We start from the raw sequence: 15,731 nt of genomic DNA, 5'->3' as shown, positions 1-15,731 counted from the left end.
CCAGCAGTGGCCAGCAGTGGCCAGCAGTGGCCAGCAGGCTGCATGTCCTGCACTGCCCTCACCACCACCAGCTCTCTTGGGACACAACTTTTCCTGGTGAGAAAACTCATTGTCCTCTCCCTGCAGCTACAGCCAAGATCTCCATCTCCAACACCCTTCTCAGCACTGAAATTTTTAAATTTAGAAAGGAAGGGAAAAGTGTTTGGTGGAGACAACGACCTGAAGTTTGTTTTTAACAACTTACTTGGACCACGTCTTCAGCATTATGAGGGGACTGGACAGCAGGCACTTGCTGTAAGAACCCAGCTTTTTAATGACCTGGAAGGTTTGTTACAACAATTATAGAATGAGTAAGGTAAATTAATTGTTAAATGATACATGAACCATCAATGAACTTGTGCTACTACTGATTTCCACATCATATTCTCCATCCCCATCTTCCTCCCATCCCTGTGTCCCTAAGTCTTGTCCTGACTGGCTTGTTGGACAATTCTTCTGTCTCAGGGTGGACAAAGACATGGGCTATTAGCTTTTTTGACTTTGCAAAAACAGGGCTCAAATTTGGGGGTGTCTTTCACTGAAATACTGATTTTTCATGCTTTTTTTGTGTTTTAAAGGTATCTTCCCCCACCTCATCAACCACAACAAACCCTTCCATCCACCAGCAAGTGATGAGGGATGGGAAGGCACAAAAAAATGAAGCCATAAAGCTCATCCCCTCCAAAAAATTGGGCTAAAAACATCAGGGAAACGATGCAGCTGGAACACACTCACCTTTCCTTCCAGCAGGAACCTGGCAAAGTGTTTGTAGCGATCAATTCCTGTGGGGTAATCAACTTCCACAGCAGGCAGCTGCCAGCCCACACGGTCTGGAAACAAAGAGCAGCCCAGGTCTCCTCCAGGCTCCAGGAGCTGGGACAGGAGCCAAAGAAGTGGGGAGGACACTGCCAGCCCCACCCAGCCTTCCCAAGGGGCTCCACCAAGCGCCCATTTCAATGGGAAATGCCAAAATTTCAGTGCTACAAACGCCATGGAGGAGCTCAGAGCGCTGCTGGGCTCTCTGGACAGCCCTGCAGGAGTTTCAGAGCAGCTCCTGGGGGACACTCACAGAAGACACTGGGTCTGTGACAGCGGACTCGGCCCGTTCCAGGGCAGTAGGAGGGAGGAGGGTTTTCCAGAGGTTTCCCAAAGTGGCAGTAGGGTGGCAGCAGGGCAGGGATCCACTCGGGTTCCACTGCAGACACACCTGAGGAGGGAAAACACGACTGAATGCAGGTTTTGTGCCAAGGGCCACAGCTCACTGGCAGCCCCACGGTCAGGATCTCATCTCCACACATTGATTTGTCCATTTTTCAAGCCAAACTTGCTTATATCACAAAAAAATCTGTTCAGAGACTCAGCAGCAGGCAGCTGTGGTTGGCAGGGCTGGGGCAAAGCAGACATTGCAGAAGCTGAGCTTTGCTCCAGCCAATTCTGTCAGATAAATAAAAAAAGGCCAATTTATCTCCTGATCCAGATGTAGGATCCAATCCCCAGGAGTCACAACCACTCAGGAAGGAGAGCACTCAGCCAGCACAGAGGGGAAACACTGCCAAGGCATTGCTGAGCTCCTCACCTGGCCCACAGCACTCACCTTTCATGTACAGCTTTGTGGTCTCAACAATCTCCTGATACACCACAAACTCTGGGAGCTCTTTGAAGAGGACTGAGCTCGGGTGGATGAACACTGGGTCCTCCAGGAGGGCAGTCTGCAAGGAGGCACAAGGATTGAAGCAGAGTTAAGACCAGTTAGTGACAGTTCAATTTCTTCACTGCATCTCATTTCAGTCTCTCAGATCACATAAGATGTACTCATTTTCTGCTCCACCTTCCCTGGAGACACCAAGCCCTTTACAAGATGAACTAATGGTACTTCTCAGCTCTTTTATAACATTTCCTACGTGAACACCAGGAAATGGCAGCACTGCAAACTTAAATCCCACAGAGAGAAGCTGCAGGAAGCCAGCAGAGGCATCCTCAGTGCTGCACCCAGCCAGAAACCCTGGGCTTTGCACAGGAGAATCCTTCTGCCACCCAGGGGAGGAGGAGCTGAGCCCAGAGCAGCTGTTCACCTTGTAGGCATTCTTCCACTTGTCATCCAGCTGCTCCTCTGCCTGAACCCTTCGGGCAAGGTGATCCCCCAGCCCTGCCAGCACAATCTGCCTCAGGTAGGTCACCTGAGCTTCTGTTGGGGGCTTCATCTTTGGGTCAACGTAGAGCCCAGCATCCGAGCAGACAGCGTTCACTGCGGGGAAAACGAGGTGAGGGAAGGTGCAATGGGAAAAGAATCAGCTCTGTGGATGTGCCATCCCCCCCAAAGAGAACAAACACAGCAATTCCTCCCAGCCCCTCTCACCTGCCGTGGTCAGCTGCCCCCTCAAGCGCCGGATTTCCAGCATGGCTTTGTAGCGGAGCCCGTTCTCCTCGCAGAACTTTCGGGTGCAGCCGGCATATTCACAGGCTCCCACTGCTCCTGGGAGAGGACAGACAGCAGCTGGTCACTTCTCCTGAGTAAACCCAGCTGGGACAGGACTGTCCCAGGCAATGTGTGCATTTCAGAGCTTCCTCTCGGCACTGGGAAAGCGGAGGCTGGCCAGAGAGCAGCCTGGAAAACACTGCTGAGCTCAGCCCTGCAGCACTGGGAGCCTCTGCTGTGCCAGGCTGAGGGCTCAGGGTGACAGCAGGAGGGCAGAATGAAGGGAATCAGGGTCTGTACCTAACAGCACCATCAGGTCCCCCAGCTTCTGCATCGGGCCCTGCCCAGCCCAGACCTTCTGCATCTGTAAAAACCTGGCTCTCTTCCCCTTCAGCTGGGCTGCCTCCTCCTCGCTCACAGCTGGCCTGCAGGAGGCACAGAAAACAGCTGAGAGTGCTGTGCTCATGGGCAGGGACACGGCTGGGACAGGGACACACAGCTGGGACAGGGACACAGCAGGGACAGGGACACCACACACAGCTGGGACAGGGACACACACACAGAGCTGGGACAGGGACACACACACACAGCTGGGACAGGGACACACACACACAGCTGGGACAGGGACAGGGACACAGCTGGGACAGGGACACCACACAAAGAGCTGGGACAGGGACAGGGACACAGAGCTGGGACAGGGACACAGAGCTGGGACAGGGACACACACACACAGCTGGGACAGGGACAGGGACACACACACAGCTGGGACAGGGACACACACAGAGCTGGGACAGGGACACACACAGAGCTGGGACAGGGACACACACACGGCTGGGACAGGGACACACGCACGGCTGGGACAGGGACACACGCACGGCTGGGACAGGGACACACACACACACCTGGGACAGGGACACACACACAGCTGGGACAGGGACACACACACAGCTGGGACAGGGACACACACACACAGCTGGGACAGGGACAGGGACACACACACAGCTGGGACAGGGACAGGGACACACACAGAGCTGGGACAGGGACACACACAGAGCTGGGACAGGGACACACACAGAGCTGGGACAGGGACACAGCCCCCAGCAGCAGCCACTCACCTGTCAAACTCCTCGAAGAGCTCCCTGACAGTCATGGCAGACACAATGGTGATGCTGTAGGGCAGGCACTCCTGCTGCCTGCTCAATGCCAGCATCTTGGAATAGCGGGGGGCCACGGGAAAAGTGGCCATCACTCTGCCCAGGGGACTGATGGGGCAGCTCAGCTGGGCTGCCAGCTGCTGCTTCAGCCTGGGGAACAGCAAAGACAGCTCATGTAGTGAAGTGGCTCTGAATTAGAACAAGTTTGTGCTCCTGGTTCTGGCAGCCCAATTAATTTGATTAATAAGCTAATTTAATGGATTAGTTTTCTCGGGTTTTGTTATGTGATGGTCCCAAAGGCTGGGGGAAAGACTCCTGTTCCTAACACAGCTCCCAGCAGCCCTGCATGGGGCTGCCAGCACAGTTCTTCCCTCCCAAACACACCCAGGGCCAGAGAAACGAGGAGGGGAACCAGAGACGGAGCTGGTGGCAGCTTCTGTGCCAAAGGACATGCCAGGATGTGGGGTGGAGGAGGAGGCAGGGGGACAGCAGAGCCCACGGGCTCAGCAGGGCAGGGAAGCACAGGAATTACCTTCCTGTCATAGGGGGCTCCTTCAAGGCACCCAGGGCTATCAGCAACTCCTCAGCTGCTGCCAGCGCTTCCGTGGGAGGTGGTGTGGGGAATGGGAAGTTGATTACCTGGGGAAACAAGAGGGAAGCCCCTCAGTGCATCACTGCCACAGGCTGGGAAACAGCCTGGACGCAGCAAGGAGCTCTGCAAGGGAGGGAGATCCTCCCCTCTGCTCACGTGTGCCCAAGAAAAACATTCAGATGTTTGCCAGGAGAGAAAGGAAAGGACACAAAATGGCAGGAAATGCTTGGAACAAAAACATGAGGAAACAGGAATACCAGAATCACCCTCAGCTGGCACTGACTGCAGGCACCGCCTAGGGCAGGCTGCCTCCAGCTCTAAATTTAAGTGTTGTGCTTTCTGGAAGAGCTCCAGTATCTCCAAAACAGGGGTTTTAAAACCCTGTTTTAAAAACAGGGTCAGACAGGGATTTTTTTTTAACCTCTGAGAATATAAGAAAGCATTTTCTACTTGAACAAACATGTCTGTTAAGGCCTGGTGGAACTCAGAGCAGCTTCTGCAGTGTGCAGAACCAAAATGGACTCACGGGATCTTAATTTCTACCACAAGGCACAACTGCAAGCAATGCCAATAAAATACATTTCTGTTTGTTTCTGGCTCCTAAGGGCAACCACTTGAATGGGTGCTGCAGTACAAAGCCCTTTCCATCTCACCTTTTCTATGTTTAATGCCTTCATTTGCAGAATCAAGTCTTCTACAGGTCGCTTCATTATTTCTGGAGCAGAAAATTTCTCAAAGTCCATGAAGACTGCTGAAGAGTATAACCTAGTGGGCCACAAGTGTTATTCAGATTCTTAAAAGAAATCTTAAAAGAATTTTAATTCTTGAAAGAAAACCCAGAAAAAGGCAGCTGTGGATAGTTTTTACATAATCATATCATCATTTACAGGTTGGGGCATTTGCCTTTTTCACAGGAAGTTAACTCAGCTCAGAGTTCAATCCATCTGGCCATGGTGAAATCTCATCTGGCCATGGTGAAATCTCATCTGGCCATGGTGAAATCCAATCCAGCCATGAAAATAAAAGAGTTTTCAGAGAGAGAAGCCAAACTCAAACCAACACCAGCGGTGACAGCTCACGTTTGGCTTCACCTCTCCCACCGAGCCAACCCCAGAACATCCCCACAGCAGTGGAAGGGGCAGTGGGATGTGGGATGATGCCAAACTCCCCCAGAGAGCCCTGGGGCTGTGTGTGCTCGTCCCCAGCAGGGCTGACCTGTAGCAGTGGCCGGGCTCGGTGCGGCCAGCCCTGCCAGCCCGCTGGTTTGCCGAGGCCTGTGAGATCCAGGTGACCCTGAAGGACGAGACCCCCGTGATCCTGTCGTAGAAACGCTTCTTCACCTTCCCACAGTCCACCACGTATTTGATGCCCGGGATGGTGAGGGATGTCTCAGCCACGTTGGTGGCCACCACGCAGAGCCTGGTGCCAGGAGGAGGAGCCCTGAACACCTGCAAGGGACAGGAGGGCGTGAGAGACAGTGCCAGCAGTGGGGAGGGACACGGGAGGGACACGGGAGGGACACGGGAGGGACACGGGAGGGACACGGGAGGGACACGGGAGGGACACGGGGTCATCTTGGGTGGGCTGCAAAGGGATGGCAGCACATACAGCACTGCAAGGGGAAGCCAGAGAGACCCAACCCCGTGTCTCCAGCTCTGAAGCTCTCTGCCCAGCTCGGTTAAGCCTCAGAAATGAGCACAAGAGCTCCAGGTGGAGCACACTGCAGCACTGAGCGGTGTTCATGCACTGCTGCTGCCTCCAGGGACAGCAGGGAACACAGGAATCTCTGCAAGCTGCCTGCTGGCAGCAGCATCTCGATGTGCCCAGGGCCAGGATGGATTCAGAGATCCTGCAGGGATCATCTCTCCCACCCTGCTCAAGTGGCACTTTAGGGACACCACAGCCCAAGCCAGCCTGCCCCATTCCCATCCCAACCTGCCCACTGAGCAATTCGAGCTGGCAGATAGTCCAAGGTGGGAATTTCAGCTCACACAGATCTGTCAGACCTTCTGCTCATTAAATAAATCCTTTACCTTTGCCTGTTTCTCTGGTGCCAGCAAGGAATAGAGTGGGAGCACATAGAGGGGCAGGGATGAATCACATTTCTCATCTGTGGGGAAACAAACCAACACTGCTCAGCCCCAACAACACCTGCACAAAAACCACATCATTAAAACCAGCAAAGTGATTGGAACTGCAGCTGGAAAAGCTTAGCAGCTTGCCCGTGGCACGGGGCTGCTCAGGTGCCACAGCAGCTCAGCACAGCCAACTCCTGTCACTCATCCCACAGGTGACATGAGACAGGGATTCCTTCTTTCCTGCGTGCCAAACCTTCTTCTGAGTCTCCATCTCCTAAATCCAGGTCAAGATCAGAGCCTGCAGCATCATCATCACTGTCAATGTCTCTGTCTTCATCTCCTTCATCCACTGGTACCACAGAGTAATTGTTCAGATCAATTTTGGGGAGTGTCTGAGAGGAAAGATGGAAACAAGACATTTAGAGGGGGGCACAAACATTACTTTGCATTGCTTTGGAAGCAAAGCTGAGCACTGACTGCAAGGATCTGTTGACCTGAAGGTGACAGAGGGGTGTGTAAAACATCAGTGGATGTGTAACATCTCCTGCTAACAAAGTGCACCAGCACAATCCAAACACCCTCCTTGGTAACAGATAACCCAGCCCAAATTCTGCACAACAAATGGTGAGAGGAGGAGCAGCCCTGGTGCCAGCAACTCTGGAGCTTCTTCCATTAGAGTTTTAGTGGTCAGTACTCAATCTAATCCAATCTCCTGCCCGTAACATCCCGAGTTTCAGCGCTCTGCAGCAGTGTGGGCAGCACTGCTGGGACTCTGAGGGGATCTGTGTGGGCTCCAGGCAAGTCTGGAAGAGCTGGTGAGAGGCACAGCTACACAAGAGTGCTGTTTGCAGGGAGGCACCTGCTCCCTCCTGCCTCTTGGAGCAATTCCACCCATCACACATTACCAGAACTTTCCTCCTCTTCCTCGATTTCTTAAATTTCCTGATTTCTTCCACCGAGTCTTCTTTGTCATCCTCTCCTCCTACAAGAACAGCCAGTGGAAAAGCTGTTAGCTGAGCATGATTTCCTCTTGGAAAAGGTACTGGGAGGAGTCTGGTCCCACTCCCAACCTTTCTGGGCATGCAGTGTGGAAGAAATAAAAGGGTCACACTCAAGGCAGAGGGGAACTGGAAGGGATCTTTTCCCAAACTCAAACCAGCCCAAAATCTATCATCAGTCATGACAATGATCCACAACCAGCCCTTTCCCCAAACCTTGTGTTTTGTGGTTTTAAAATGAAAATTCACATTTTTAGATGCAAAGCTCACTTCTCAGTGGGATGAATTTGAAGTTTAACAGTTTCTGTAGCATCACCTGCAGTGTTGTTTTTCTGGTATGGGAATGCTTTCCTTAATCTTCTACAGAGAGAGTGAACTTCTGCCTGGCCTGTTAAAAACACCAAAATCCCACCTGCAAGGGGAAAAAAAAATAAGAAAAAAAAGAAAAAAACCCCAACAAAACCACCAAAATGGCAAAAAAACAACACTAAAACTTTAGATTTGCTCAGTATGAGGAATTCAGAGGTTCTCAGCAGTGAAGTTCTCTCACCTGCAGGCAGCATCCGATGGATTTTACACACCTTCCTGAAGCACTCCCCACTGTAGTCATCCAGGGGGGTTTTCTTGTTAAAATGAACAGTTACAGGGAATTGCCTTGCATCTACCTGGAGAGGAAATACCAATAAAGGTATTTATTGATTATAAAACCATAACAGCGTTCATGGGACAGCTAGAAAAGCTCACCCTGTATTTCTGTTCACCTCTTGGGTTTGGTAGCCCATAAAACAGCAAGCCCACAGAAATTACTGGTGTTGTCTGCTCTGAACACCACAAAACCATGCTAGAAGCCAAAGCTTTTCTCCCTCTCACATCATCAACTCAGAGTGAGGCTTTCTAGTTCTCCTGAACCATAATGCAGGAGTTTTTCAAGATAATCAGATCCTGCCAGGGTGGTTTTCTGATAAAAGTGGAAAGAAAAACACCAAGTCCCACAAGAAACAATAGCCTAAACAAAATGACTGTTTTTAAATCGGTATCTGAAAGATCTCAGCACCAGCTGGAAAGATTAGAGAGCCCCTATTTTGTAGCTGTTTTAATAAAGGCTGCCCTTTATTTCAGCTCCCAGGGGAGGGGAACAGTACCTGGATGACAGGAGGTTTAACAGAGAACAGCCTGGTGTTGTCAGTGAAATCCTCCACTCGCAGGGTCGCTGACATGATGATCAGCTTCAGGGACAGCCCCTTCTGCAAGGACACAAATCTGTCACCCCAAGGGCTCCTCCTGAGCCCTGCTGCTGCCAGGGCAGCAATCAACACCTAGCTTTCTCCCAGGCTGCTGAATTCCATTATCTACACGTGTCCTGTGGCACTGCAAGCCTCAAACAAACTGGATTTTGCCTGAAAAGTCATCTCTAGGTATGACACGTGCTGTTTCCCCCTTGCTGTAGGCTCTGTGCTTCTTCAGTCGTCCAGAAACACAAACACATTCACACTGAGCGTTTTTTCTGTCAGATTTCCATGGAATTCCACATCACAGGGAGTCAGTCCCCCCTCAGAGATGTGTGACATCCCCTCCCTGGCACGTCCAGAGCAGGAGCCCTGCCCCTCTCACCTTCTGACGGAGGGGCACGATGCGAGACAAGAGGCCAATCAAGATATCCGTGTACATGCTCCTCTCGTGGGCCTCATCAATGATGATGACTTTGTACTTTGAAAGCAGAAAGTCCTGAGGAGAGAGATGGATTTCACCACAGGATGCTGGAGTCTGAGGCACAGAGTGTGCCCTTGCCTCTGATAGCCAAGAAAACACTGAATTTCATGAAACAGCATGAAAACAATTGTTCAAGTTAAACAGAAAAGCTAAAGGTGTGTGTAGATTAGAGAGTTTTCTTAAGTCATTGGGTGAAAAAAGAGTATAAACTAGTTTAGAAAACAGAAGACAAGATGGAGGATTTAGGGTGTTGTCTCTTTCCCTTCATCTTTTTCTAGAGGTTTTTTGGTAGTAATTGTGATTGGATTGAGAATGCCACAGTGCAGCACACAGGTCACTGGGTCACTAAGAAAAATAATTTACGTGTCTAAAGTTAATTGGGTAAAAATAAGTATAAAGATAAAAGAACTGCATATTTCATTTTGTGCTATTAAAGCCAACTTGAGCCAGGCTAGGGGGGGCTGAACTTGTGCAGAAAGTCCAGGGAGGACTGCCAAGTCTTTTGATTATATATTAATAAATAAGAGAAACAAGAAGCAAAGAGGCCTTGGAGAATCTTTACTGGGAAGAGAACTGAGATAAAGGAGACTCCCCATGAGGGAATATCCCAGAGAAAACACAGCCCTGAGAAGAAACCAAAATCTCACAAGTAGCAGTAGAAATACAATACAGGAGGTCTCAGCCAGGGATATCTGAGTCAGGACACAGCTACACAGGCACATCCACAATATACAATACACAGATCATCCACAGCTGGATTTCTCACACACTTTAATGCACTCACCCTACACAAAGCAGCCTGACTCACAAGTCTCTTGCTCTCATTTTACCCAGCAAGATAATCTTCAGGTTATTTTAGGTTAGTTTAGGGACCTGGGCAGGAATCTCAAGGGTAGAGATGAAATTAATCTCTGGTGCTGAAAGGGATTCTGATTTCAAAGACTGGCAGCTAATCCACACTGGCCTCTCCTCCCAGAAATAAATCCAGAAATAAAAAGATTTCCCTTTTTACAAGACTGAGGACAGCAATTTACCTTCTGAATCTCTTTGAGCAGCACACCATCCGTCATGAACTTGATCTGTGTTTCATCTGTAACGTTCCCTTCGTATCGGATTTGATAGGAAACCACTCTGGGGAAACACCAGGGCAGCACAGCAAGAAGCGTGGGGAGAAGCAGAAAATCCCTGTCACTCACACCTCAGTGCCACCTCCCAGCAAGGTCTGGTGGCTTTTTGAAGCTCACCTGTGTGACAGGTTCATCTCCTTGGCGACTCTCTGGGACATGGACACCGCAGCCACGCGCCGAGGCTCCGTGATCCCGATGGCGCCGTCGGAACTAACGGTGGGGAAAAGGATTAAACCTAAATTCAACTAAACACAGCCCAAAAAATGACAGCAGGATTTCTCACTAATGCCTTAGAGTAAGTGGCATCAGCCACACAGCCTCACTCCCAGTCACAGCTGGAATAAAACACAGACAGGAAGCTTTGGGATTCCCTTCTCTCTGTAGATGCGTGGATTACAGCAAAGCTTTTCCCAAAATGTTGTCTCTGCAATTCCATTTGCTGCATATAAAATCCAGTTCCTACCTGGCATATCCAGCTTCATACAGGAACTGAGGCACTTGGGTGGTTTTGCCACTCCCAGTCTCTCCACATATGATCACAATGGGATTCTCGTTAATGGCTTCCATGACCACTTGCTCTTCAGCAAGGATTGGGAGCTTTAGCCTTGCTTCCTAAACAGTGTAAAACACATCTTTTAGCTGTGTTGTTTCTCACTCCTTTTTTGTTTTCCTCAGGATTGAAAGCTGTTATTTTCCCCAGACCATAAAACCCCCAAAAAGCTCTGCAGGGCTGGGAAAGCTCTAAACCAGTCAATACCACACGAGCACGTCTGAGCACCAGAGTCACCAGAGCAGCTTCCCAGAGAGCAGAGGGCAAGCCCTGCACTTGAACTGGTGAAACTTCAGAGTCCCTTGAGTTTCTTAATGCAGCACCTCAAGGGAAAACTCATTTCACAACTGTCTCATCTGCTAAGACTCATGCAGAGCTTTTCCTGTTTCTATGCCGTGCCCTACCCACAATAAATGGGATGCAACAACATCACTGACTGCCAGTGGTGTACTGCACTAATCCTACATAAATCCTACATAAATAAAGGACTGTTAATATATTCTGTATGTAAAACTAAAGATAAATGCTTATACCCTAAAACAAACCCAGTTTTCCTGCTGCTGGACCCGACAGGATTAAAGCTCAGCCCTGCACCAGAACAAGGACCCTGAGTGCACCCAGCTGCTGGAACACACCATCCTCTCCAGCCCCTTTGGCAAGCAGGGTGCTGTTCAGAGCCTCACCTGGATCTCAGGTGTCCTGTCCACAGGGATGAACACTGCAGGCTTGCACGGTGCCTTGCTGGGGGCTGCCTGGGGAGCCGGGCTGCTGGGACCAGCTGGAGGCTGCTCAGCCTTCCCCACTCCTCCCTCTGCCTTTTCAGCAGCATTCACAGCACTGCCTGAGGACTTCCCAGTGTCTAGTTTCTGCTCTTCCTCCTCCTCAGAGCTGCTGGGCTCCTCCTCAGGCTCTGATTCTGAAGCTGAGCTGTGCCTTCTCTTGTTTGCACCGCTGATGCTCCTGATCTTTTCAGGGACATCGGTCCTGGGCTCCTGTGTCACCCTGGAAACAACATCTGCATGTCAACTGTGTTTTGGCACCTCAAACCAGACACAACCTCCCCAAAAACCAGCATCTCCACTCCTGGAGGTTTTCACAACTCTGCCAGGTAAAGCCTTGGCTGATCTGATTGAGGGATTTGTACCTAATTTTCTATCCTGGAGTTTATTAATTTCTCCTGAAGGCATCTCTGTACTTTAACCTACAAATGCAGCTCTTGATAAATCCATCTCTTGATAAATCTAGCAACTATGGTCAACATCAGTAGATGTCTTCCAGTACAAGAAAACAAGTAAATGTTTATCCACCAATTCTGTAGTTTAACATAACTGCTAAAAGCCTGCAGTTTGTGTCACCCACCTCACCCTGAATGAAAGACCAAGATCTTTCATCCTCTCATACAAGAAAATAACTAAAACATTATGAGATATAAATAGCAAATTATTTAACTCCATCCATCCTGAAAAACCTGTTTGCACCAAGAAGAAGAAAAATCAAGGGAAAGCTCAGAATATGTTGCTGCTCAAATAGAGTGATGAAATGCAAGGGTTCTACCCAAAAACCACTTTACCTTTTAGGCTGATACATGCGCTCCCCAATCCCCAGTTTGGAAGTGGTGTACAGGAGTTTCATTTCTGCCTCAGAAGCCTGGACCTCATTCAGCTTGCTCAGCAGCTCAGCTCGCTGTTTGGGGAAAACAACCAAAATCACTGCTTGTTTTGACCAGGAAATAATTTCTTTTCAAGATTTGCACCTGAGCATTAAAAGGTGTGCTCTGGCAAATGCTGCTGTGCAGTTGTAAAACCTTCCTGCTGCTCCAGGGTCAGTCCTCCCTGGTGAAGGTTTCAGCCCTGTACCAGGGCAGAAATAGAAATGGGGACTTGACATCAGTGCAATGAGCAGCTCAGCTGCACCCTAAGAACAGCAGCAAAGAAAATAGATTTGAACTAAAGCACTGGAATGAGGTCTGGAGCGATGGGAACCTCCCCTCTAATCCCTCACGTGGGATATGGCACCGGCAGGAGGTCAGGCAGGTCTAAACTGCCTCCAAAACCAGAGCTCCCTTGTGGAAAACATTATTCAGACACTAACAGCACCAGGAACTTTGCCTGGGAAGGTTTTACAAAGACAGAAAACTCTTATTTCCACACTGAAGATACACAAGAAGCGTTTCAGGAGCACTGACAGTGTTGGGTTTGCTGCTCACCCTGACCCACAGAGCTTTTAAAATGCAACCACATCACTGACTGCCAGTGGGGTACTGCACAACACTTGGTCAGAACAGGAACCTGGAGCCAGAAACGAAGAGTTCCTGCAACACTGAGAGGGCAGGGAATGCTTTCCCCACTGGAGCTGCTCCCAGGAGCCCGTGGGTGATGCGTTTTTGCCACACTGCCCAGCAAAGGGGGGCTGGAACAGCACCTCAGCACCTGCACACCCCTGAGACATCACCCAGGGACAGGTCACATCCCTCAGCAGCCCCTCATCATCACCCACCTCCCTGCACACCAATATCAAAACATCATTTTAGAACAAGAGCCCAAACTGCTGTTGCCACAAACAGCAACATACCTGTTTTTTCTTTTCCTTCTGCTCCAAAACTTTCTGCAGGTTTTTCTTCTGTTTCTTGCTCAGGGGTTTCTTCTGCTGTTGCACAACACACGGCACTCTTTTCTTCTTGGCTTTTTTCGCTGGCAGGACCAGGGCATTGCTCTGATCAATTCCCTTCAGCGCTGCTCCATCTGAAGGCAAGGCTTGGATTATTCACTGCTGCCAGGTGGATTATTTTCAGCACACTGCTTAGTAGGTTTATCAAGCACTAAGCCAGATTTAGCTGTTTCAAACAAACACAACCCTCATGCCCAGCCAAAAAAAATCCTGCAACATCAGCAAGGGCAAAAGACCTCGAAACAGGGGATTCAAGAACCCTGAGCTTTCTATAGGCCTGAGGGTGATTTTCAGTGATTTATGTAACAACATTATGCAATTTTTGCCTTTTTACTCAATTCCCCAGGGTCAGGACACAGTGTGCTCTGGGTTGTCTCCCCAGCCTCCTGCTGCAGTGACTTTTTAATATCAAAAAACTGCATTACTAAATTCTGAACAGTAGGAATAGAATAACAAACGCCATTTTTTAAAAGTAACATTTGAGAAAGCCAATGTTTAACATAAGAAATGTGTTCAGCTGTTGCATTAATAGATAATGGAACCACTGAGTGTCGTGAGTGGGAGTCCACGAGTCCAGAACTCCCCGGAGGCAATAAATGCTGTAACAGAGCAAAAAGCGAGAGCACAGAATGAGGCTGGAGAAGACCTCCGAGACCATCGAGCCCAACCTGTGACCCAACACCAGCCTGCCCCGCATGGCACCGAGCGCCACAGCCAGGGACGGGACCACCGCCTGCCTGGGGAGCTTTAAAAACAGCAACAGCGCTTCCGAGACAAACGTAATCAGCATATACAATCAGCAATATAGCAAGGACGTGGCAGAAATCTGGCATAATCTAAGATAGCCGATCCTAGCGGCTCTGCGGTCCCTTTTAGCCCGAGTTCTCAGTAATGAACAGAGCCCGCGGGAAGAGCCGCGCCGGTCCCGCCGCACCTCCCAGCTCCAGCGGCAGCTCCAGCGGCTCTGCGGCGGGCGGCGGCGCGGGGCCCTGCGGCAGCCGCGCCTTCCAGTTGTGGCGGCGGCGCGCTCGGCCCATGGTGGGGACAGGAACGGGAACGGGGAGACGGCACCACCGGGCCCGGAACCACGTGCGGCCCCCGCCACTTCCGGGAAAGCGCGGTCTCGCGAGAAGAGGGGCGGGAAATAGGCGGGGAAATGGACGGGAGAGATGGGCGGGAAAAGAGGGCGGGGAAAGGGGCGGGGAAAAGGGCGGGGAAAAGGGCGGGAAAAGGGGCGGAGGATGCGCGGGGCGGCCCCGCGGGATCGCGACCCCCCCAAGCCATACCGGGACCCCCGATCCCACCCCACCCCACCTCATCCCATCATCCCATCCCACCCAAACCCTCCCACCTCATCCCATGGATCCCATCCCACCCCTCACAGCCTCAGCAGGCACTCGCAACTCAGTGCAAAGTCTCAGTAAACATTTATTCGAAGCTTTGCCACAATATCTTAAGTTGATTTGTGAAACTGGTCTACAAATACTGAACTACGGAGTACATGGTTTGGATGGTCCGATAAAAGAATAAATAAAGGCATGTAAAGCTCTGTAAAAAATAAGTCTGGTACAGTTGTAACTACTTAACAGTATTACCAGTAGGATCTCGTCTAGGATCAGAAGTGAATACACAGCATCTCTTCAGACCAAATCATTTTTACATAAACAATTGTACAAACTTAAACACCGTAATCATGAAACCTGATGTACAAAACAGGATGTGAAATCACTACCATCAGTGCCAACAACAAGTGCTACCACAGCAAATATAACTTCTGAATAAAAGGAAAAGGTCGTTTTTTACATGTGCTGTCATCACAGGTCGATGGAATTATCCAAAAAGTTTAAAATACATGCGGATACAATAAAACCTTTTATTTTCCAACCCAGACAAAGAGAACTCATGGTCACTTAACGCCATTAGCTGCCAAATACGGATCAGTATGTGAGGCAAACCACACTTAAACACTTCCACACCACCGAAGAGCTAAGGTTGATACTGGTCTATTTTCCACACCGACGATGCAACGAGTCTTGAGAAGCAAATCACGAAGTGAAGGACGCGCCAAAAGTACAGCACTGAGCTACACCAGGTTTGTACACACCCAAAACCACTGGGAAAGCGCCACATTCCACAGGACACATCGGTTATCTACAGGCGTGTGCGTCCGGAGGAGCCGCTCTGCCACAACGGGACAAACGCTGCGCCAGTTCCAAAGGCTGGCTCCCAAAGCAGGCAGGTGAAAAGCTTGGGAAGAGCAGGGAGCTCCCAATCCCCGGCAGCCAAAGCCCATCCTCGGGGCTTGTGCCAGCTGCTCACGCAGAGATGGCTTTTCTGGTGGCTGTAGGAAGGTCTGGAGCGGGATCCATCCTGTGGGAGCAGCCAGGGAGCTGTCCCTGT

The 15,731-nt window shown here is 50.2% G+C and overlaps 2 protein-coding genes across 2 annotated transcripts in view; both read right to left on the bottom strand.

The window, feature by feature from the left end:
- The window catches only part of DHX37 (DEAH-box helicase 37), a 16,381-nt gene extending 1,970 nt beyond the window's left edge, over positions 1-14,411 (bottom strand). The window contains exons 1-25 of the mRNA XM_015643887.3: positions 14,266-14,411; positions 13,236-13,405; positions 12,235-12,347; positions 11,348-11,666; positions 10,578-10,726; positions 10,232-10,324; positions 10,022-10,118; positions 8,889-9,002; positions 8,420-8,521; positions 7,828-7,942; positions 7,594-7,689; positions 7,185-7,261; positions 6,533-6,671; positions 6,235-6,311; positions 5,417-5,649; positions 4,855-4,966; positions 4,142-4,248; positions 3,571-3,759; positions 2,756-2,880; positions 2,396-2,512; positions 2,112-2,284; positions 1,634-1,748; positions 1,109-1,246; positions 775-869; positions 245-318 (exon numbers count right to left, since the gene is read on the bottom strand). Of these exons, the coding sequence (XP_015499373.1) occupies positions 245-318; positions 775-869; positions 1,109-1,246; positions 1,634-1,748; positions 2,112-2,284; positions 2,396-2,512; positions 2,756-2,880; positions 3,571-3,759; positions 4,142-4,248; positions 4,855-4,966; positions 5,417-5,649; positions 6,235-6,311; positions 6,533-6,671; positions 7,185-7,261; positions 7,594-7,689; positions 7,828-7,942; positions 8,420-8,521; positions 8,889-9,002; positions 10,022-10,118; positions 10,232-10,324; positions 10,578-10,726; positions 11,348-11,666; positions 12,235-12,347; positions 13,236-13,405; positions 14,266-14,368 (3,242 nt within the window). The 5' untranslated portion in view covers positions 14,369-14,411. The remainder of the gene's footprint in view (positions 1-244; positions 319-774; positions 870-1,108; positions 1,247-1,633; positions 1,749-2,111; positions 2,285-2,395; positions 2,513-2,755; positions 2,881-3,570; positions 3,760-4,141; positions 4,249-4,854; positions 4,967-5,416; positions 5,650-6,234; positions 6,312-6,532; positions 6,672-7,184; positions 7,262-7,593; positions 7,690-7,827; positions 7,943-8,419; positions 8,522-8,888; positions 9,003-10,021; positions 10,119-10,231; positions 10,325-10,577; positions 10,727-11,347; positions 11,667-12,234; positions 12,348-13,235; positions 13,406-14,265) is intronic.
- Positions 14,412-14,735: 324 nt separating this feature from the next.
- Positions 14,736-15,731, bottom strand: part of BRI3BP (BRI3 binding protein) — a gene marked incomplete at its 5' end in the record, with an annotated part of 6,652 nt that continues 5,656 nt past the window's right edge. Inside the window, one exon of the mRNA XM_033518229.1 lies at positions 14,736-15,721. The remainder of the gene's footprint in view (positions 15,722-15,731) is intronic.

This window comes from Parus major, chromosome 15 (genome assembly GCF_001522545.3).
Source record: "Parus major isolate Abel chromosome 15, Parus_major1.1, whole genome shotgun sequence".
Taxonomy (NCBI): Eukaryota; Metazoa; Chordata; class Aves; order Passeriformes; family Paridae; genus Parus; species Parus major.
Note: the sequence above shows the minus strand (reverse complement) of the source record. Positions and strands in the feature narration are given on the sequence as shown.